Source organism: Pyrgilauda ruficollis, unplaced genomic scaffold (assembly GCF_017590135.1).
Source record: "Pyrgilauda ruficollis isolate IOZ18807 unplaced genomic scaffold, ASM1759013v1 scaffold40, whole genome shotgun sequence".
Taxonomy (NCBI): domain Eukaryota; kingdom Metazoa; phylum Chordata; class Aves; order Passeriformes; family Passeridae; genus Pyrgilauda; species Pyrgilauda ruficollis.
Genome location: NW_024525490.1, coordinates 276,750 through 300,128, shown reverse-complemented (window position 1 = coordinate 300,128; position 23,379 = coordinate 276,750). Strand labels below are relative to the sequence as shown.

The 23,379-nt window shown below is 36.5% G+C and overlaps 1 protein-coding gene across 2 annotated transcripts in view; it reads right to left on the bottom strand.

Annotated features, from left to right (window-relative positions):
- SH3YL1 (SH3 and SYLF domain containing 1) overlaps nucleotides 1-23,379 on the bottom strand; it is a 47,852-nt gene that overhangs the window by 17,332 nt on the left and 7,141 nt on the right. For both annotated transcript variants that reach the window (XM_041477422.1, XM_041477421.1), the window contains exons 2-9: nucleotides 17,057-17,167; nucleotides 15,927-16,040; nucleotides 15,369-15,433; nucleotides 12,689-12,801; nucleotides 9,445-9,573; nucleotides 8,576-8,720; nucleotides 7,833-7,905; nucleotides 7,063-7,119 (exon numbers count right to left, since the gene is read on the bottom strand). In XM_041477422.1, the coding sequence (XP_041333356.1) occupies nucleotides 7,063-7,119; nucleotides 7,833-7,905; nucleotides 8,576-8,720; nucleotides 9,445-9,573; nucleotides 12,689-12,801; nucleotides 15,369-15,433; nucleotides 15,927-16,040; nucleotides 17,057-17,167 (807 nt within the window). The remainder of the gene's footprint in view (nucleotides 1-7,062; nucleotides 7,120-7,832; nucleotides 7,906-8,575; nucleotides 8,721-9,444; nucleotides 9,574-12,688; nucleotides 12,802-15,368; nucleotides 15,434-15,926; nucleotides 16,041-17,056; nucleotides 17,168-23,379) is intronic.

Below are 23,379 nucleotides of genomic sequence, written 5' to 3'. Positions count from 1 at the left end.
CCCTTAGCATTTAGTATAAAGTACATGTTCTTGTCCCTGCTATAAGGATGAATCTGTAAAGCATCACCCAAAGACTTGCATTTCTTGCAACAGTGTTAGCTTTTGTCTTAAGTCAGTCAAGCACAGGGCATCTCACAGCACTCTGGAGAGAAATCCTGTATATCTATCAGTTCCTTGAGCTAGTAAAAATTTCTGTTTGGCTTCAAGTACTATAAATGAAGCAGAAGCTCCCATACTCCCAAAGGCTTTTCTGGATAATAGACAGGAAAGCAATTTAAGCGCGCTTCAGTCCTACTGTTTGAACAACACAGAACAAAATACTATCTAAAGCAGTACACAGCTTTGAAACAACATATAAAGCACATATTCCAGATGCTAAAGCATTCATCTGCATCTGTTACAGTGGCTTCAATCTATACTATTTAACATTTATATGTTCCTGTGAACAATTTCATATTTTAATTCTGTGAATCAGAATTATCACCCTAGTGGTGCTTTATACTTAAAAAAATACACGTAGATTGCATGAAATTTTTCTGTGCTTTAGCTCTAATTTCCCAATTTTTATTCCAAGCCATTAAAAAATGCCAAGAAAAAAATATTGTTACCCATGCCAGAGCGGCTAGTTCATACTTAGCACAACAGCTCTCTGCCCACGCATGCACACATGCATCAGAAAGACCCCAATTTCATTCTAGCATGTCTGACCTCAATCTCTCTGTGCCTTGTTGTATTTTGAGTTAGCTGATTATATGCATCAAGTTATTTGTTTCAGTATGACCAGTGAAGGCCTGCATGCTGCATATTTTCCTCTCAGCTTGCCACAATATAGGCCATAAGCAGCTTGATTATCTGACTTATCACATTCATGATAGTAATAGTACAATCCTAGTAAAAGTGAATCAGGGATAAAAATAGTCTCAAAAATAATTTCCTGGGATTTCCTGGGTTTCCTTAGTATTAAGAAAGAGCTCATAATAGCAAGAAAATTAATACTGTGGGGGACCACCAGATGGATGTTTTATTTTTCTAGTACTAAATATAAACATGTCACAAGTCTTGCCATGAAAAATACAAAAATAGACCAAGCTCAGCTAAAACTCTTAAAACAAAACAAAAACATCCATACTTTAGTTTACCAAATTAGTAGACAATGTTATGAAGGATCATGGCAGAAACATTATATGTCTCACTTTGTAATTTTTTTCTAAAACAAATACCTATTTGTCACACTGAGCTTATTGATTTTATAGTTTATAATCTGCTAAGAGTTTCTCATCAAATTATAGTATTGAAGGAACAGATTACTGCACAGCTTAATGAGGGTTCTTCCTTACTATAGTTCTACATGATCCTTCAGCAAATCTCTTCCTTTCTTGGAAAAGGAGTAATTCATAAACTGAAGAATAAAAAGTGGATTTTTTTTCCAGTTTCAGATACACAGCATATATCCACAACACCTAAAGGAGTATGTACACATCTGATTTTATCGTGTTTTTATGGATGATTTAATTTCCAGTTCAAAAGCAAAATGCATTTTCCCCCTCACTGTGAACCACAGAGTCTTCCTCCATCCTTAAAAACAAGAGATTCTGGACTCCTTCTCCATTCCAGGTCCATGCAGATATCAGGTACAAAAAAAACCATTTTATAATCTTACTTAACTAAAAGTTAAATGCTTTTGATTCAATTTTACTACAGTTCAAGTTGGCAAAGGAAACTTCAGAATGATGAAGCCATTTTAAGTCATCTTGATCCAGAAGAGACAAGAAGAAGCACATAAAAAAATATTGTCAATATCCTAGAAAGACAGACTTGATATATATGCTTTCTAACAACCAAGGAAAAGCAAAAATTCAGGTCTTACACTGAGAAAAAGTTAGCCTGAGGTCACATATCTGATTTTGTTTGTTTGAAAACTCATGAAATATTTTTAATTTCATGCTGTGGTGCTTGGTCTTAATTACAATAAAAATGCCCAAGTCAAAAGTCACTCATCAAAAGGAGATTTGGGCACACATATTTCTCTTGTAGCACAGCTGTCAGATTTAGGTATATCTAAACATGGAATTGCACAGTGAATATAAATAGTTACATGTTAGATTTCCAGTTAAATCTGAGTTGTTCCAAAATAGTACTGGTTTTGTTAAACCTAAGTTAGGAAATACATATATAAGAAAAATAAAGTGATTGCTTCAATACATATTTACCAAAACAAGCCTATTTTAAAGTGCAAGAACATAGAGTGATGCTCTCTTTCAGCAATTCTAACTAAAAATTCCATTTTTTCATTATACTGTGTTAAAAAAACTCAGTGCCACACATAAGTAGAGGTACTAATTAATGCAGAGATTGCTAGAATGGTGTCCATGCTCCAGCTTATATTTTCTTTTCTAAGTTTGATCAATATTATCCTAGAAAGTAGTAACTTTCAAAATAACAAGATAAGTCAGATGTAAACTGAACTGCAGAACAGGTATGCAAGTAAAATAAGTGAAACAGAAGGACAGGAGGTGAAATCACAAGCAAAAAAAAAAAAAAAAATTAAAGCTTTTTACCTCAGAAGAGGTCTAAGAATTCTTAGTCCATATAATTATGTTGGCTTAGTTAAAACATTTGCAACTAGCCTCAAAGAAATCCATAATGTACCAACAAAGGCAAATTCACATACAGACCCTCATTTTTCCTGGACAAAATACACTTCAGGAGGCATGAAAATCTGTCTTGGAATTCTCTTGGGAAGCAGATTTTCACAGATCTACTGAACCATCTGGCATTCATAGATTACCAAAAGAAACACTGAGATCATCCCTGAAATTACAGAGAAGTGGGCCAGGCCTGATTCCTGGAGAACTGTAACCATGAAAAGCAGCAGCTCTGATGAATTTAGTTAACACAAACTGAATTTACTACCTCATGGTACCACCTAATCAAAAAGGGTTGATATTGCCTCAATTGTTTTAAACATAGAGAAGGAACACTCAAGAAGGTTTAAATAAATAAATAAATAATAGAAAAATGTAAGGACTGGAGTTTAGTGCAAATTCATTAGAGCTTTTAGGAGCTCAAATCTTACCAATCTCAGTGAGCTCACAGCTCAGAATTTGGTATTTGCACTATTACTTAAAATTTGAGACGAAAGAGAAAATTACATTTGACAAAGAGCTTATCAATCTGTTCGGCAGTCAAAAGAAAGATGAAAGAAGACCAAAAATGATTTGATTACAGCACAAGTGTCTCAAAGAGAACAAGAGGGGGACACAAAAAAGCTCCTCTGTGTACTAAAGGGCTCTTTAATATAGTGAAGAAAGCCACAACAAATACTGTCTAAAAGCTGCAGACAAATTCATGTAGGAAGGCATGAATTTTTAATAATGAAGTTGACAAATCACTCAAATCATCATTGAAGGAAAAAGGGTTTTTTTTAGCTTCTTAAAAACAATGGCAATTTTCTCATCTGCCTCCATATCCCCATCAGTAGGTTTGATATAGCACTTCTTTCAGTATGCAAGAATATATGTCTATTGGGACAATAACAATCTGTTGATATTTTCCTTTCTTTTCAAAGTGAAAGGTTTCTGCTGAGAAAAACCTAGTCAAAATTTGTATTTTGGGGTTTTTTTTTTAGATTTAATGTAATCACGGTGGGGTGTGTTGATTTTATGCACAAAAGTTAAAAAGTTCAATGGCTGCAGATAATTTACTGCATTCAAAAATCCAAAGAAGAGGGCAAATATTTTTCTCAAGATAAAATTTTAAAATATTTTGTTTAGTAATTCTGGAAGGTAAGAAAGACAGTGTTTCTGAAAGCAAACTAAAAAAAGAATGCTTAAATATTCAGGTTTTACAGCCACAAGTTCCTATGGGTTTCTTAAGCAAATCACATGACCCCTTAAAAAATGCAGACAGCATCATTACTTTCTCCAAATTATCATAAAATACTTACATTTTTATCAAAAGAACTGCTTTTGTGCTCAGTATGAGTATTTTGTCTTACAGTGTTGTAAGAATTTAAGCTCGTGGTGAGATTTGATAATTGCCAATGAACAGTGAAAGCACACTGCTTGGAAGGAAGAAATTTCTTCCATTTTCATCCCCACTCCTGTCTTAAGTCTGTTTCCTGATTGTTTCAGCACCTTGGCAATTTCAAGTGATTCATTTCCAAACATGTGAAACAGTCCTTTTCTGATAAACTGAGCCGAAGAAAAAGTGAAAAATAGCTGACTTCTGATTTGAACAAACTGCTTGTTATTGATTCAGTTCTCACCAACTTTTACTAGCAGATCACTACTCCTGCTGCTACTAGTTCAGCTGGGAAACCACATCACTGTAACATTTTCAGAATTGTATACCATTCAGCACACTGTTAGGAGGGCAGGCAGGAAGTAATCATTTAGCTACATTTTTGGTTACTTGCTGGCAAAACCCCGAGCAAAAAAAAACTACAAATCATAACACTAAGGAAAATTTAATAATTTAATATCTAGGATTAGATATTCCAGTGTGACAAACTATGAACCTAATGTATCTAAAACAAATGGTCCTAATGAAATAAACTCCTGAGTCTACAATGTCCAAGTAGTCACTAAAGAATCATGGGCTGTTTGTATTACAGATGTGGTAAAGAAGTCCAAAGAATCATCCATCCAGAAAAAGAAAAGCTAAATTGTGGTAATAAATCTTGGAAGGGCCAGTAAGCCCTTTTAGTAGATTTTACAACAAAGAGGGGACAAGTAGAAAAATGAAATGCAAATGCCTAATTCTAGTAAAGGAGAAGGCATGAACTTTCATGCTCATAAGCAAATCAAATTTCTTTATTTAGTGAGTCTTCAGAAAAATGTCTACCAGTGTAGAAAATTCATACTTCACTGAATCACAATAACTGTAGCAGCTGCTAGTGTGTTGTGCTTTTCTGTTGTGATTGTTTTGGGGTTTTATTTCCCAGAATTGCAAAAGGTGTGTGCAATTTTTAACTGCATCTAAATAAAATGTGTGGTATTCCTAAGTTTCTGGAAACATTTAAAACACTACCGAACTCATTTTATAACTAAATGCATTACCTTAAGCATTATTCAGTTACATGAAAACAAGCTCCTTGCATCTGAGTTCAAGTATCATGTTATCAGTTTAGAAAATAATGTTTTTATTTATCGTTCTTCTTGCATTTGAAAAAGGTTATATTACATTACTTATCTATATAATTCAAGTACACAGAAAATAATTAAAAATGTTTTCATCCACAAGTCTAGCTCTTCTTTCATCTAATGAGAAGAGTTAATATTTCAACCTTTCTACTACTTGTATAACTGATGCAAAACCAAATGCTGGTAACACAATGTCAAGCTGCCCCTTCCCCAACCAAAGGCAAGTCCTTATTACTTGCAACCCAGTTAAGCTTGTTGCTCAACATCAAACCTACCTCCACCCCAGCCGTTATACCTAACACATAGCTTCCTAAAGATTCATTCACTCTTCTATTGCTTATCTATATGTATTTTTTAAACTAGAATGACACAATTTTTGAATATGTCTTTTACAGATCACTGTAGAAGAACATCTGCTGCAGCAACTACTCCTACAATAAAGATTGACATGTATGTGCTATAGCTGCTAGGCAGCTCTGTTGAAATAATTTGGACTATAAATAGGCAGAAACAGATCATTGACAGGAGATATGGCCTTATGGCTCTTTCTGTTTCATCCCCCAGCATTAATACACACTTTGTGAAAGGGACTGTAACTCTTGACTTCAACCTTAACTGCCCCCTGTGAGAAGAAAAAAAGCTTTAGCCTTTAGAAACATAGAGTATTTGTATGGATTCAGAAAGCATTTGAACTGCTACCTACGGAAATGTAATCTGCATCATAAAGCCAAATACACCATGCCATCATTAAAACAAGATCCTACAGCCCCCACCCCCTGCATTCCTAATGAAAAACTTGTATATTTCGAGAAACTGCTAGAAATCCCCAGTAGCAGACTGAGTCTGTATCTTGATTTTAAAGAATCTTGAAAGCCATTCAACAGATGGCTCTGGAATATTTTTATCCTTTCAGCTGCACCCGAATAGAAGAATACTCCCTTCAATATAGCAAATGGGTGCAAACTTTAGAAACCTGTTCTCAGTTGGTCAGGGCTTTGGTAAGACTGGGAAAGCTTAGTTTTAATGGCCAGAAGACCAGTTCTTCTCTCTTGGATGACAGCTATTGAGTACAGACCACTAGAGTAATTCTTGTTTTCCTTGTACAAGTCCTACAACACAATAATAAGTCTTGATTCTCAGGAAGTCTCTAATCTGCAGAAGTGACATTGACAGCTCAGCTTAACATACTCCTATGTTGGCCCCTTCAACAGACACACATATAAAGAACATGTATGAAGAGAAGATATGAAAAAGAATGTAAAGACAAAAACACATATTTTATCTTAATTTTTAGTGAAAAGCTCTAATTACACTTTGCCTGAAATAGACTTTTCATTGGGATCTATTTATATGTAATATGGAATGCAAATACTGCACAGTAAGATTCTCCTGTTAAGAGCTGAAAGTGCTTTAAACATAAGAGAATCAACAGTAATACATTTAGTGTAACAGAGTTATTTCAGTACAAAAACCTGAAGAAGCCAAGTAAATTGGTGTTTATGCCAGCATAATCAGGTATCATCTGTGGAAGCACTTTTAAAATTAAAACAGGAATTATAGTACATTGCATAAGGACTTGGACAGAAGCTTGCTATATCAGCTTCCTTTTTCATTTCAATTAGGTGGTAACATAAAACAATTTTACTACTTCAAGTGCATTTTTCAAGCTCACAGAATAAACAAAAGAACTTGTGCTGTTCAGAAAAAGAACATCATCGTTACAATGTAAAGCCAGGAAATAAGATTAATGTTCATGAAAGATTTTCAGGAGATCATACAAGACCTGAATCTCTTTTTAACACATGGACAATAAAGAAAAATATCAATGGCCAATATTTTTGCATATCTTTCAAAGTACTTTTAGGACTTCTCAGATTCTGCACTATATTTATGAAATAAGTGTAAGTTTAGTACTTACCCCCAGATGCATAATCATTGGGAAGTTCAGGATAAAGTTTGTTGGTATTCTTTTTAGCTGAAAGAGAAAATAAAGTAGCTACTTATATGACATACTAACATGTATTGTTATATTTTGTATACTGCTACTCTGATACAAGTTCAATAGTTATTAAATTATTGCAGTTAACTACGAACCAGTGCAGAAAAAAGAAATACAGACTTTGCCTGACATCCTTCGCCAGAGAATGAAGTTAACAAGAGGAGCTGCACAGTAGTCTCACTTTGAATGAAAGCACTTTGTTAAGAAAAACTGTTAAAGAGCCAAAATTCTGCCTCTTCGGTTCTACTGTAAAACCTCTAATAATTAAAAGATAATTACAACCTAAAGAGAAACTATGATTTCTAAAACCAGAAGTTTTTAGAACTCGAACCAGCCGTTTCTAGGACAGTTATTTTTTCTAACGAAGTTTCATTGTACTGTGAGGCTCCTATGTATCCAGTATCTATAAATATTTCCTTTGAATTATTACATGATTCTGTAACTATAAAATCACTGTTTCTATAGCAAATCTGTCAGAGAAAAGGTTTGTTAATATAAAACAAAAAACCAAATCCTTTAGTATTCATCAGTCATGGCACTATATCAACATGCTTTCAGTGTTTGTCCAAGGAAGAGTATTTAAAATACATTTTTATAGAGGCAGCTGCTATAGTAACTGCATAGTATTAATTAGCTTTAATGCTCTAATTTTATGAAGACAATTAATCAGCCATTATCAAATTTTTCACCTGGTGGTGTAGGTCTAACAGTGGGTTTAGGTGGCTCTGGTCTGGTTGATGGTCTAGCAGGTCGGTCATTTACCTAAAGTACACAAATTTTTTAAAAACATAGCATCACATCTGGACATAGATTGTGATTTCAGAGCCTAGAAGTATGTCAAGTTACAATGAAAAAAAAATTAAAATTCCTCTTTCTCCACGGAACGTGTAAGAACTCAAAAAGCATACTAAACACAAGTGACATACACATGACACTGAAGTAAATCACCATGGGTTTAACAAAGCTGAAAGTAAATCCTCATCTATCAGTAACATCAACATCTGTAAGAAAATATCTTCTACAGTCACAGTATTACATTATAATTGTGATTGTTTGAATAGAAGACAGAAAAAGTAGGAAAACTAAGAGTATCCAATTTGCAATCAACTTGACTAAAACTACTTGAACAAACATTCCTAATCATCAACTCAGATTTGATAATGCACAATTACAAAACAAGAATACACTTTGTTATTCTGGAAGATGCAAAGCAAACCCAGCAACATTCTTGCCCCCAAGAGCCTAGCAGGGAAATACTTGAACAAATGTTCCACATGCAGTAACTGACATGTGCTACGCCTTCAGTCATCCAACAGAGAAGTTAAAAATGACATATGAACACCAGCATTGACATTAACTAGGAACAGCTTAGGAACAGGGAAAGCCTATGTAAAAAAGAAGCACACAAACAAACCCTTCTTTGTTCCCTTACAGATTTTCCTGGATTATTTTTTTGCTCTTCATTTTCATACACTTCAGTGAAGGATGCTAGAGTTTCATAAAGATCATCTGCTTGAGCAGGGAAAGGCACGTCACCAAGCAGGATGGCACTAGCACGAATGTCCTGCCCATAAAACCTGTTACAAAAAAAAAAAAAAATAAAAGATTGCAGGTATTTGATTATTATTATTACATTTCAACTTCTAGATAAATTCACTTTGTGTAAATGCTCCCTATCTTCATCCCTAGCCCTGCATTTTTCCTACAGATCATATACTGAGAAATGACAGAACTATTTCAAAACTGTAAATTTGGAAAACTGACCACAGCCCCCATTTTCCTGCACCACTTGGGAGGAGGGGGTAGGGAAGCTGTGACTGAAGTGGAGCCCAGTAATATGGAAGGTGTGTGGGGGAAAGGTGTTGCTTTCTAGATTTGTTCTTATTTCTCATTATCCTATTCTATTAAATAAAATTAACTAATTTCCCCTTGATGAAGTTGGAGTTTTTTTGACTGAAATAGCAATTGGTAAGTGATCTCACTGGCTTTATCTCAACCTATGAGTTTATCATCATACTTTTTCTCCTCTCATTCTGTTGAGGAGGGGTAGTGACAAAGCAACTGGGTTGGCATGTGGTAGCTAGCTAAGGTCAACCTGCCACAGATAAAAAAATCCCAATAGCATCATCTCAATACCCATTGCGAGATGTCTAAATTGAAGAAACCCTTGTCCCTCAAGAAATTCTTAACTAACATAGTATGTTTTCACAAAAAACACTTTTTCCCAAGTGAATGTGTCCTAGTTAATTCTGTCACTCTACTTTCACTTTAGACAACCTTTTAGATATTAAGAGAGCTTACTTGCGATTTGTTTCTTTCCTTTCAATTAAACAGGTTCCTTCCAGAGATACGCCTGCGAACAGCCCTCGAGATTTGCAGTATGTATAGACAGCAGCAGAGCTTCTCAGGGCAACATCCCCTTCTAAGTTTCTAGAAGGAAAAGGTTTTGGTTGATATTCTTCAATACAGTTTTCTAGCATGAATAGCAATTGTCTTTTTCTTTTAATCCTTCATTTTATTTTTACCCTTTTTTCAGACAGAAGAACAGAAAAACGTTCCCTCATAGGAATGCTCCCCATCAGGTCTCTGAGAGACTGTTCATGGTTTATGACTCAAAACAATCAAGGAGGCTCCCGGGTGATTTGCTGAGGCCAGGTTTACCATCCTTTGAGGAGAGGTGAGTTTGGGTGTGCAGTGAGATTCACACAAGGCAGAGGGGGAGGCTGCAAGCCAGGCTTTCAGGCTGATGAGGCAAATCCTGCAAGGTGGGATGGCACCATTTATCATGGCAATTACTCCCTTACTCAGCTCCCAACCCCTCGCCCGGGGAAGGCCTGATGGGGCACAACTGACTCAATGCACTGACCAGAGAGGCAGCTGTCATGTCTGAGAAGGGATCATAAACCATCAAAGACCCCCAAAGCACCCTCAGACTGATTCCTGAGGCCTTGCACCAAAGAACTGAATGTGATGCAAGAGACATTGTCAAACTTCCCAGACAGGGGAGGTACCTGCGTGTCCCAACCAGCCTGAACATATCCATTGAACATATCCATTGAACAGGCATCCATTGAACTCTAAGCTTTGTGGAACCCCCACCACTGAGAAGACCAGAAGAAGAGATCAACAAGACACTGTTGGGATCCACAGAGAGGTGATATTTTCTACTCAATCTGTCTTTCTGTCACTTTTTCTCTCTTCTCTTCCTCCTTTTCTATTTTTTTCCTCTCTCTCCCCCACTCATATTTACTGTTAAATAAAATCCATACTATTGACTTCAGCATATGGTCTCACTTGCACCTTATTTGGGCAGAGGCATTTCTGTAATAATTTTAATAACTGGATCTTAACAGCCTCCTCTAAAAACTATTAAGCCACACTTTAATCACATTTTAAAATGATCTGATTATGTTTGGACTGGTGACTGAAACTCTATTCAATATTTCCAAATCCTCCTAGACTTTATGGTCAACACAAACACTTCAAGCAAGGCCTTACTGAACCTCAACAGATTTGGAAGATTACAGTATTTGTCCTTCACAGGATCACCTAAATATTTTAGGTTTAAAGACAGTCATCTCAAAATGGATCAACATCATCAAATTGAAAGAAGGCTGGTCTGGACTTTGTCCAGCCTGTTTTTTAAGAATTCTAAGGATATAATTCTACAGACACTCTGAGCAATTTTGCTGATGTCAAATTTTTTTTTTCTCATATCCAGTCAGAACCTTCCTTGTTTCAATATATGACTACTACCTCTCATTCTCTTGCCATGCACTCCTGTAAAGAACTGGGGTCTGTCTTCTTGGTGATGCCCTGTTGGGAATGCAGCCCCAGAAGGTCTTCTCTCATCCAGGTTCAATAAGCTGAGCTCCCCCAGCCTCATCGTTCACATGCTGCATTTTTCTGGCCATTTAGGTAGTGGTTCACTGCACACACTCCGGTTTATAAACAACTTTCTGCAGGGCTAAAACTCAACGCAATATTTTAGGCACAGTCTACAAAATGTCAAGTAAAGGGGAACAATCACTTCCCATATCTACTGGTTACAGTCCTGTTGATGCAACTCCCTACACTGTTCACTGCCTTTTCTGTCAGGAACCAACTGCTGGCTTAGCCCCACTGCCCACCAGGATCCCAGCACCTTCTCTGTAGGGAAGCTGCTCAGCCTGATAGGGGGTTCATCCAACAAGGAGTGCAGAACTTTGCGCTTGTCCTTGTTTGATTTCATGGGATTTCATGGTGGATCTTTACACTCTCTAGGTTCATTGCTCTGAATGGTGGCCCTACCCTGAAATGCATTGGCGGCAAACCCGGTTTGGAGTCATCCACAAACTTAAAGAGGATATTTTGCAACTGCTCTTCTACGTTACTGATAAAAATATCAAGCAGGAGAAGTCCTAGAAGAGTCTTCTGAGGAGTTCTGAAGAAATCTGGCTTCAGACTTCAACATAAACCATTTACCACTGCTCTTCTAACGTGATGATCCAGTTCTTCACCTGTTTGCTTGTCTTCCCACCCTGACACCTATGTCCCAGCTTGGACACAGAGATGTTGCAGGACAGTGTACTGAATGGCTTTGTAGGGTAGATTATATTCTCTGCCCTTCCCTGATCCACAGATCTCTTTCTCTCTCTTCTGTGCAATAAGTATCATCCTTTTATTTTGTTAGAAAAGATTAAAAACCAGCAGTAAAAACTTCATCATCAAAAAAAGAGTAGCCATAAGGAGGCATATATTCCATAAGCAGTGTCTGAGGTAGCTGGGCTTGGTTAGCCTGGAGAAGACTTGGGGCAAACCTAACAGGAGGCTTCAAATATCTAGGGAGAGGTAATCAAGAGTATGAAGCCAGGCTCTTTATAGCAGCGTATGGAGGAAGAATAAAATACTATTGACATAAATAGAAAGAAGAAATACTTTGACTAGATGTAAGGCAGGAGAGATGAACAGCAGAGCAGGTTGCCCAGAGAACCAAGCAGTCTCCCTCATGGGGGATTTTCAACTGGAAAAATGTTGAAAAAAAAAAAAAGTTGAGCAACCTGATCTGAAGTCATAACAGACCTTGGTTTGAGCAGGAGGTTGGAGTGGCAGTCTTGTAAGGCTCATTCCAAGTAAAATTATTCAGTGATTATTTCACCTCATCCTTCAAAGTAAACAGGCTTAACCACTTAAAGGTTTAAAAGCAACTATTTGGTGTAGTTTTCATTTACTGTTGGGCAGATCTGTGGTGACAGAAAACACAGACCCATATGTTACTAAAAATCATAGTTCTATCAGGCACAGAAGCACCTGTGCTCTTCTTTGAGCCTAGCCAAACAGTCTCCTGCAGAAGGAGAACAAATCTCAGAATGCTTTCCTTCTACCAGTAAATTACTTAATCAGGAAAGAAGATAAAATGAAAAAAAGTGATTGGCAAGAACAATAAGGCCTAGTCAGCACACAGGTTGCCCAGGCTGTTCTGTAACATATAAAAAAAATGCCACATCAATGTGTCTTTTAAAAATTATCTTTCATATATGCCTTATTAGGAAAATATATTACCCACCTCCCCAGAGGTCCAATTGCCACAGTAAGATTTCCTCCGAGTGTAAGATTTCCTCCTTTGGCAAAAGCTTCTACTGCTCTTTCATGATTCAGTATTATCACTAAGTCTGAGACCTATAAAATATCAAATAAAAGTACTACACTTTTTAAGAAGAAAGAACAGCACAGGAGATGATCTTCCTTTCTTGTAAAGGATTATTTTGAAATAGCTTTCATGACAAAGTTGATTCTTTTTCTGCAAGGTATTTTGAATGAAAAATCCTTTCAACTACTTTTTTAATCAAATTTGATTGATTTTTTTCAAAGTGCTGATATGGTCAGTATGTGATAAACAAAAGCTATAAGAGAAACTATGTTAATTCAAAATTCCTAATTGACATTTTCTTATTTTCCATGTCTTATACAATTATGAAGGCACATTTTCAGATGTGAATTCTTTTGATCATTCAATAATTAAACTAATAAAGGCAAGACAGAACTTACTAAACAAAAATTCCAGGCCAAAGAATAAAAAGAAAAAAAAGGATACAGGTGCTATTGATAAAACTTTATTTTCATGACAGCAGTTTTATATATCTGTGTGCATGTATATGAATTATTAATTAACTTTTTAAGACTTGAATATGAGATGTAGTCAGTTGCTTCAAGAACCTATTAAACCTAATAATTGAAGAGGTAGCAATATACTCAAGGACTACTGCACCTGATCTTTCATCTGATGGACTTGACTGAAAGCCAGGTTCAGAAAAAAACTTTCAACTTACCCCAAATTCCAAACAGTGACAGCAGGGAATACAAGAGGAAATACCAGATTATTTGCAAAACAAGGCTGGCCTAGAAGTATTACACACAGCATAAGAGAGGTCTTTGTTATTAGCCCCCTGGTAACCTCCACCCCATCCCAAACAAAAGATGGCTACAGGAGCAGTTTGTGAATCATCCAGGGATGGAGGGAGAACATCTGTTAGGATACTGCTTCCTCCTCTTACCCATTAAGAGGATGAATCTGTTGTTAAAGAAAAGCAAATCCATAGTGAGAAAGGCTTCAAGGAAAGCGTTTATATAAATTTTAAAACTGGTCCTTAATTTGAAGTACCAAGTCACTGCGACTTCTGAAGCATAATCTCCTTTTTTAAAAAAAGCATCCATAAGTATCACCACAACTATGTCAACTATAATCTCTCCTACAGGAATAAATTTCACCTAGTTTCTAAAACATCTAAGTTTACATAGGACTAGAAGAGTGCTGAAATGGGACTCTAGGACCCTAAGTCACTCAGGTACTTCTGAGTAACATATATTTTCTAGAAGAAATAAAAAAGATTGTGTTATAATAATGTCAGTAAGGAAACAGCATTTTGTAAGCTGACTAAAAATTCAACTGAATGGCACAGTATTATCCAGAGAAAAACCCCTCTCACAAATAGCTTCTATATTGAAATTATTTGATTCAGTATCAATAGGAAATGTCTACGTTATCTAAAATATCAGGTGGAGATGTTTAAAAGAAAATTTTCATAGATTAATTAAAACACATGAAGAGGCTTAAAAAGAAAGAATAAAACAAACAAACCCCACAACAAAACAAACTCTGGGGCTAAATGAACACTTTGTAAAGCATTCAGATGCTGTAGTCATGAAAACCAATGTAAATACCTCACAAAAATTAATGATTTTGTATTCACATCATCCTTTAAAAAGTGCATGCAATAGTGCCTGAGATCACACAGTGAACAATGAGGAGAGAATAAATTATTGATCTATTGCTCTGTATGTGAGTGCTGGCTGACTGGCTGCCAGGACAGGGAAAGCTGGCTGGCTGTAGATGTACTGGGGGCTGGCATGGATCACCCAGGTCATCCACACATGGATTCTCCTGAAGAGCAGAATGCCCATTGCAAGAGATCTTGTTGGCAGTGTATTGTTACTCTGATTTTCTTTGGGAATCAGCAGAACAAAAGCTAAGCAAAGAGAAGGATGAGTCTGCAGGCTAGTGTGGGGAAGCAGAGAAAAGATGAAAACATACAAGTGTGAAAGAGCTGTGAAGAAGAAGAAATGGGAAGCAGAGGCAGAGCGCCGTTATGGCTCAGCTCACCAGGGTTTCTCTGAATATGAGGGGAGTCCTTTACTTAAGCATTTCTGCTGGCTGGAACTGGCTCCTTTTCTGTATCACCAGAGGTATCACCAGTTCTGGTGCTTTCAAACTGAAGGGTCATGTCAGTAACCACAGGTGTGAGTGGGAAATGTGTGAAATACAGTAAAATTAAGTGGACTCCATTTTACTTCAGTTCTTTACACTGTTTCTTGCCAGATGGAGTCCCTGTGCCCTTTAACAAAGCATTTGACACACTATTAAGTATAGGGTGCTTTTTCAATTAACTTCAATTGTCTTATATGGGAACACTGATAGGAAGCTCTCCGTAAGTGAAAAATTCAGTCTGCTAGAAGTGAGAAATCAAGGAAATTAGTGTCATGTCACTTTTTTTCATCTAAGTGTCTTCTAACAATTTGACTGATGGGAAAACCCCTCTTTTGTTTGTCTTGCATAAATGGATTTCATAATAATATTTTTGTACATAGAAATAGATTCTACTATCTCACTAACATTTAGATCTTTGCGAATGTATTTTAATTTCTTGCAAAAAAAGTTACCAACAAGTATTTCAAATACAAAACCATACCTCAATTCCAATTTCAAATCCACCACCAAGACCAGCAATTCCTATTGCAGAGGGAGCAGACCAGGCTGTTGTACAAAACAAGATAAATTTGTGTAATTTTAACCATATATTACAAGAAGTACTCACTTCATTATTACAGTTAAGAACGCTAACAAATTCTCTATTTAAAACTACATTCAAAACCACTACAATAGAATCATAATGCTTTATCCTACAGGAAAGGATTTAAGAAATACAAACCCTTACAATCTAAACAATTCCTTGTTAAAAATTATTTATCATATATTTCTTCATAATCAGATATAATAAATTTTTCTAATGAATTTTATACTATGTACTTTTATATTTCATTATTTTCCACAAAGATACTGAAAGATTTACATTTGTCAAACAAAGATACAAAGATTTGAAAACAGCTTTCACACCAAACACTGTCACCTACTTGTCTGACTCATCACACATCTCCTGTTTTATGCTGTGAAAAGAATAATGAAAAAATATATTTTTAGCTTGTTTAATTAACTTCTCATGAAGTACAAAAGGAAAATACCCACTTACTTCCATTAGGAAGACGAGCTAGTACAATTCCACTTCCACCTCGAGCAGTCACCAAAAATCCAGCTTTGATAACAGACAAAACTGCAAGGCCTTTGGCTTTAGCTATTACATGAGCTGAAACAGCAAAATCATTTATTCAAGATCTCATAAGAGAAGTTCTAAGAGAAGGGTAAAACAAAACTCAGTATTTAACAAATATGAACAAAAAAGTCAAATAATCAAAGCAAAAGCTGAAAGAAAACTGCAAAAAAAGCTGACCTAATAATGACACCTCCACCACAGTGAACTGCAAACCCAGCTGCAGGTCACATAGCCAGTGACAATCTATACAACTGCTCCACCTGTCCTGATTAGCTTGTATAGAATTAGTTTGTTTAGTGCCACACGCTTTGTGAGTACCCTTGGCAAAATAAACAGAAAACAGGCAGTGAATAGCTAACAACCATGTCTCCACAAATTTTTGGAGAAGTCCAAATTTAAATCACAGCAACATAGAGCAGCCTAACAAGCTTGTATCATTAGACAGTGTTAGTGGCAAATACTGATATGCCATCATCCTGCAAATCTTATTGCAGACCTTCCAGAACATAAAAGTTAAGGATTTCAAACCACAACCAGCAACACCAGGTGGAGGAAGACACTAGGAGAAACACAGAGTAACAACTGCAGAAATAAGGACAGCAGCAAATAAGAGTGCTGAACCAAAAGGAAAATCACCCTGATTTTTTTGCTTCAACTTATTTTCACCTAGCTAATTCTAATCAAAACAAATATGCAAGAGCTAGAGCTTCTAGTCCAGGTTCTCTCTTAAGATCATACACATGTTCTTAAGAACATTTACAGGGTTGAGCATGACACAGTCCGTCCATCCCGGGGGAAGCCTTCCAGTGCAGGTAACTTGTAGCAGTAAGCATTCAAAAGATCTCTCCCAGTAAGTAACCACTGCCAAGAATACAGCAAACCGAAACCCTTCACTTCTAAAATATTTTCAAAGAAGTTATGGCACCCAAAATTTTTATTAATCTCTAAGTCGTGGTCAGTGGAAACAGAGGGAATTGGAAAAGACAGCATGACTGAAACACAGGGAGTGCTGAAGGTTTTAGCTGAAACAAAGCATTTTCTTTACTCACGTGGTATGATTTTATCTGGTCCATTTCTGGAAGTTATTTCTGTAAATTCTCGTAGTATTTTGGCTGCCTTTTTAGCTTCTGACTTCAGGTTGGAAGGTATAGGGTTGTTCACTGTAAAACATGAAATAAATAAATTATGGTCAGTTTAGGATATCTCATATGAAAAAAAAAAACCAGTATCATTTGTATGGGAAAAGTGGTTCTTTACAAATAAAGAGTAAATCAAATCAAACAGAACAAGTGAATATAAGAAGTCATTTCTGCATCAGATCCACATTTTGTTTCTGACAGTTTTAACTGAAGACTCCACTTAATAAAACACACAAGCCTGATTCTTTTATGTAATCTCTCTTTCACATGTTCAGAATCCACACTAGTCACAGCAAGGGTGTTTGAGACACATCTTTTGTTGTTCCTGTCACTATTTATTTTTAGGTTTATTGCACACAAATTTGTCTAAAGCCTTTTCAATCTGCTGATACTCTGCCATTGGAATTCCTGCAGCAGCAGTTTACCTCCTACTTAAAGAAATACATGCTCTGTTTTAAATTAATCTGCTAGTTACAGTGAATGCCTGCTATCTCAAGTATTACAAGTTCTGGTGAATACCTAATGCATTCAACTTACCTACCACCTTCATGCTTTTACACATAGTCAAAGCCCCCAGCCTTCTCCACTCTTTCAGGAGTATCAGCCTTCTTAGTCTCTCCTCAGGGTAGTTGCTCCATCCCTACCACTCTAACTGCTGTTCTCTATATCACTGTCAACTCTGCTGTCCTTCAAACAGCAGAACAGGCAACTGCTGACTCATGAACCCTAAAAGTTTCATACCTCTTCAGGACGCTTCTCTTACAGAGCTAAACATGTGGCATGTTCTGAAAGTGAACAAAATTCAGTTTCAGACCAAGAAATTTCCTTTGGAGATCTACTTCCCGTTGAAGGTCTAATCAGTATTTTCTTTCCAATGTGATCTAACATAAGCCCCTCTTGTATTTCAACTGAGGAAAAAGCACATATTAGAGATATGTTATGTTTACTTTATAAAGCTGCAGAGTACTGTAGCAAACACACAAAATCTTGAAATCTACCCTCCAAACGGACAAGATCATAAAGTCTACAGAAGTGTGTTTATTCCATTTTGATCCACCAGATCTGTTGTCACTAGTCAATGACTAGACACAATCAAGTATTATAAATAATTAGTATTCTGCAACATGATAAATACCATTTTATGTAGGAATAGTAATGTTTCACCTGTCGATATGCAAAAAGAAGCCTTAGTGCAGTTAAAGAGATAAGAGTTAGTCTCGATTGTTACATCTACTAAAATCCCTCAGTTACCTAAGTTATTCTTGTTTTCCTGTCTGAACATAACACTATTTCCAAATCTAGCAGAACCAAACCGATCAACTAACACATAAATATATTGCCAGAACAAAGATGCATCTAGTCTCACATCACATCTCTGAAAAAATTAGTGACGGCATTCCCATAAAATTCTACTGTTCCTAAATTCACAAACATATAAAAAACACTGTGCATAGAAAAACAACATTCAGTCAAAAGTGGATTTTTTAAATTGGCATTCCCTGAACATTCATTCACCTTTTCACTCTGGACAACATTCCCACCTAAAACCAAGAAGGTGAGGACTAAATACATTTTGAGGCTACATCAATGAAGCTTAGAGAGCAATTCAGCTCAGACCAAGTGAAGCGCTTAGCAGCAAGTCAGCCAGGTTTCTGTCCCAGCTCCCTTGGCTAGAATATGATACACTTTCATTTTTCAAAGAGAATATTCCTCTGGTATGTTCTCCAGGCAAGAAGGAAGATTCCAAGAACAGGAGAGATTTTGAAAGCTGAATGTCTGGATTAGCTCCCCAGAGACAGCTTGAAGCAACATTTTGCTTTGGTGAAGATGCAGCAGGTACAACCTTGGAGAGTTTGAAGTGACATCAGCCATCAGAAGGCTGTGCAGAAATATCAGCCCCTCTGGGAACAAAAGGAAATGTATAGAATGCGACAGACTCTAAAACACACTGCAGTTATCAGAGTAGAAATATTAATTCTATGTCCTAATAATCCTTTCTCTTTTCAGAAAATTAAGATGATAGTCAAGACCCTAAGTGTGAGGGGATAGGAGAAGGTGAAGCTCTAAGGGCTCAGGATATTCTGAGAAATTCTTGGCATGTTAATTTTCTCTGACTTATACAGTACTAAAATTGTCAAACAGCTTCAGGAGTTTTGAACATGCATTTCTTCTGTGGTTGGAAGGCTTCCCCAGGCTGGAACCTGGCTACACAGCAAGAGGAGAGGCCAGTGTAGCTCAAATAAAACATGACTCACAACTGCTTTTGGTAGTTTAACAAACTGGGGTGATGCAAGTGTCTCCTTTATTTCTGTTGTTTGTACTTCACACTGCATTTTCAAGGTCAGAGGGCAAAAATGACCAGCATGTTGTAAGAGAAAAATAAGATTTCTGGTTTTGTATGGAGATAAATTGAGGCAGTCCCAAAAAGTATATTGCAACACCATTCTGCTCAAGAAGGCACAAAGAATAAACCTAGCATATTATAATTTGTAACTAATAATTAACATTGTAATACACAGTGCATGTCCATTGGCAAAATCAGGTGACCACTTCTATATGTAGGTTTTCACTTAAGACACTATGCAAGTCTAGAGGTCTCGAGTTTGGGAAGGGTTACCTACCCAGTCTACCCAAAACACACATTTCATAGTATTTAATTTTTCACATGGTTCAATAAGATTAGACTGTGGTAAAATGGACATTTATGTGCCTGACCATGCAGGACTTCTAGCAAAGTGATCAAGACAATGAAAATAAGACCTGAACACTGGAGATGAAAAACACTGGAGAGTTAAAAAACATTACTGATCAAAAGCAAGCATTATCCAGCTTTTAGATGAGAGAAATAAAATAAACTTCTTGCTTTTCTCAAACTCTTCTTCCTTGTTTATCCATGCATTCCTTCCTGCCCTTTGCTTTTCTTTGGCTATCTCAGAATTTGGAAAAACAGCTCCAATTATTCTTCCTACTACTAGAAAAAAAAAAAAAAAAAAAAAGCAGCTCATATTTCTTAGAGATTAGAAGAGAAATCCCTTAGCTAAATCCATTGAGAAAATGGGGTGTTTTCAGACCTGAAAGTCTACAAACAGCAATAACAGAGTGGGAAAAAAATATATAAAACCACAATACAGTTTTTGTAAGCATTTTCAGATTTCAGATTCAGAATTGCTTCAGAAAGATTTGATGGTTACCAGACAACACTGTGTGCATGCCACTGTACACACAGGAGGTACTATTTAATTGAAGACAATGTGAAGCTGAACTTCAGAAGTCAGCAAAAGTAATACTTTTACTACCTCACTGTTCCTTCACCTCTCAATACATAACTGGTTACTCTGAGCAACCTGCTCTAGTCAAAAGTGTTCCTGCCTATTGCAAGAAGGGCTAGATTAGATGCCCTTTGTCCTTTCAACCCAAACCATTCTATGACTTTCCTGCACTATGATTCCAAAAACTGTATTTTAAAATACAAATTTTGCACAGAAAAATAGCATTAGTTAAGCAAATCAAAAATTAGATACTTCCACTACAACCTTTATGGTATGGGGTACCTTTATCACCAGGGAACAGAGAAACTGGAGACCAACCTTTCTAAAAGGGTTTTTTTTGGGTTCTCCCCCATTTATTTGGTTTTTTTTTGGTTTTTTTTTTGTGCCACATGGTATGGGGTACCTTTATCACCAGGGAACAGAGAAACTGGAGATACATTCATCCAGCTGTACTCTACAACAGCAAGCACAGGAAAGCTTAACTGCCAATCCTCAAACCAAGATCAGAAACTTCATTTTCTCCCTGTATCACTTATTTCCTGCATCATTATTTCTTCTGCATACCTTGGGTAGCTATTTCTTCTGCATTCTTTAGGCAGTCACAGGAATTCACTCCATTATCCCTTGCTTTTTCCCTTCCTGCCACAGACTATAGTAATGCAGGATTATTTTTCTGACTAAGACACAGCAGGTGGATTTGACAACAGCATTCTGCCAGTTACTTTGCATGTGGCCAGACTTGTGCACTTTCAGAAGCTAAGAAATTGGTGATATTTCTAAAGCACAAGAGAAGTACAGAAAGGGGAAAAAATGGAAGAAAAAAATAAAGTGGTTGAACATGCTACCACCTGAAGAGTTTAAAGCTACACCTTGTAGAGAAGGGTGCAAGTAAGATTTAAATTTAGACAGTAGCAAGTATGAAAATTAAAGTGACATTAACTGGCACACAGAGGATTTAACAACAGGCAGGATGAATAAGCCACCTGATTAAACACTTTCATGCTGCAAACCAACACAGTTACTCAAAGTGGTAACCATATGATTCTTTCACCAGTGGCTCACTTTGAGTTCCTTTATTTACTTCCATAACATTGTCTAGATACTAAAGAACTGGCAGGATGCCTATAGGAGCCTTGAGGAACAGATGACCTGTTTAAAAAAAAAAAACAAAAAAAACCAAACCCAAACAAATCCACACCCTGACCTCAATTATGTATAATATGATGCCTGATAAGGCCTGGCTGGACTCCCATTTTGGTGAATGCTAGAACCACAGTAGAAGAAATACAGTATTTTTATCACTGAGGAAAGGCGGAAGCTTGGGTCACCCTCTTGGGCTATGCCACACTCAGGATTTTGTCAAAAGAGTTCAGGATTATGTAAGGACAGAGTCAACAATCAACACTAACAAGGCAGTTTAATGGTTCGATATATAGTGTATATACACTATGGCTGAGGCCTGACTCTTACCATTTAAGTTTAGATCAATCAATTTCATAAAACTTTGTCCAAAGGCAAAGAAAAAAAAAAAAAAAAACCTAGTAAATAAAAAATAGCACAAATATGTCAGACAATTCAAAACTATTAACTTTTAAAAAAAGGACACAAAGGTTTGCACTGTGGTGCAGTGGTGGCATCTGTCCCAAAATACAACAGAAATAAAATAAATATTAGAGTGAAGGCAGAGGAGTAAATTCTTGCTTCTATTTATTTTAATAACTCTGTAAACAGACCAAATTGTAAGTGGGATTTCTGTGAGCTCAAAAATTATTTCAGCTTCTGTTCATCTATCAAATTATCCTCTTCTCCCTCAAGCTTGCCTTAGGATTTAATTTGTAAAATTAGTTCCTTGGAAATTCATTTAATATCGCAAGTCTGTTGAAAAAATCATATAGACACATCTGCTTTTTAACAAAAATACTGTATGAAATATTTAGACATAAGCAGAATTTCCGTGTTCCGTTTACCCCATCAATAACATACGCAACAACCCTGTAGCACTGCCTTCACTATTAGCTTTTAAGTATGCATATCTAATTGTCTGTTTTGTATTCAAGCACTGCTCAGGAAAGAGGCAACCAGGAGCAATAAGACAATAATATCTATCAGGAGGATACACTGACTGATGGATTTGGAATGCCGTGACCAGCGAATGCTCAGCTGGGAGCAAGCTTCATTTGCACTCCTGCTTGTTGTTGAAAGGAGAAGATATTGAGCATATGTGAGTCAGCAACACAAACCCCATGGGGGAATATCACACCAAAATTGATTAACTGCTTAATTTGTAAGCTGATGAGGCAAGTGCGTCAGCCTCTAATTTACATTCTGACTAATAGTAATAATTTTCTGGCTGAACATTTGGTGAAATTATCTGAGCAAGGTGCATTAAAGAATAAATAAAGCCTTTTTACTTAAAAGCTATAACTAATTCTGATACAATCAAAATTATGCTGAATATGAACAGATGAAATAGAGCCTAGTGGCATTATGAGAACCCAAACATCCAAAGTACAGTTTCAAAGAACAGATGACAAAGGGGAGACAAAGACTCACATGCAGATTTCACACATATGTTGCCCATGTATGTTTGAGCTTTGAAGTATTCCGTGAAAAGTGGTTTTGTGGGGTTTTTTTGGCTACAAAAAGAAGAAAAACAATGACACATACCTCTATGAGCCCTATTCAGTCTCTGCTTTCACTAAAAAATACAGAGATAGCACAAGAATACATTAAGGCATAGCTGATTTGCAAAACCCCATAGTTACATCAAGAACATCAATGCTGAAAGGCTTATATGAACAGAGAACATTCAAAATCATGTACATTCATAAACATGAAAATTTGCATAGTCAAGACAAGTCAAAGAACAACATTTTAATAGGAAGGAGAAACCTGAAGAACATGACTGTGCAGCACTGGAAAAGGGCCTAAACAAGAAATTTCAATTTGGCACTACAATTAAAG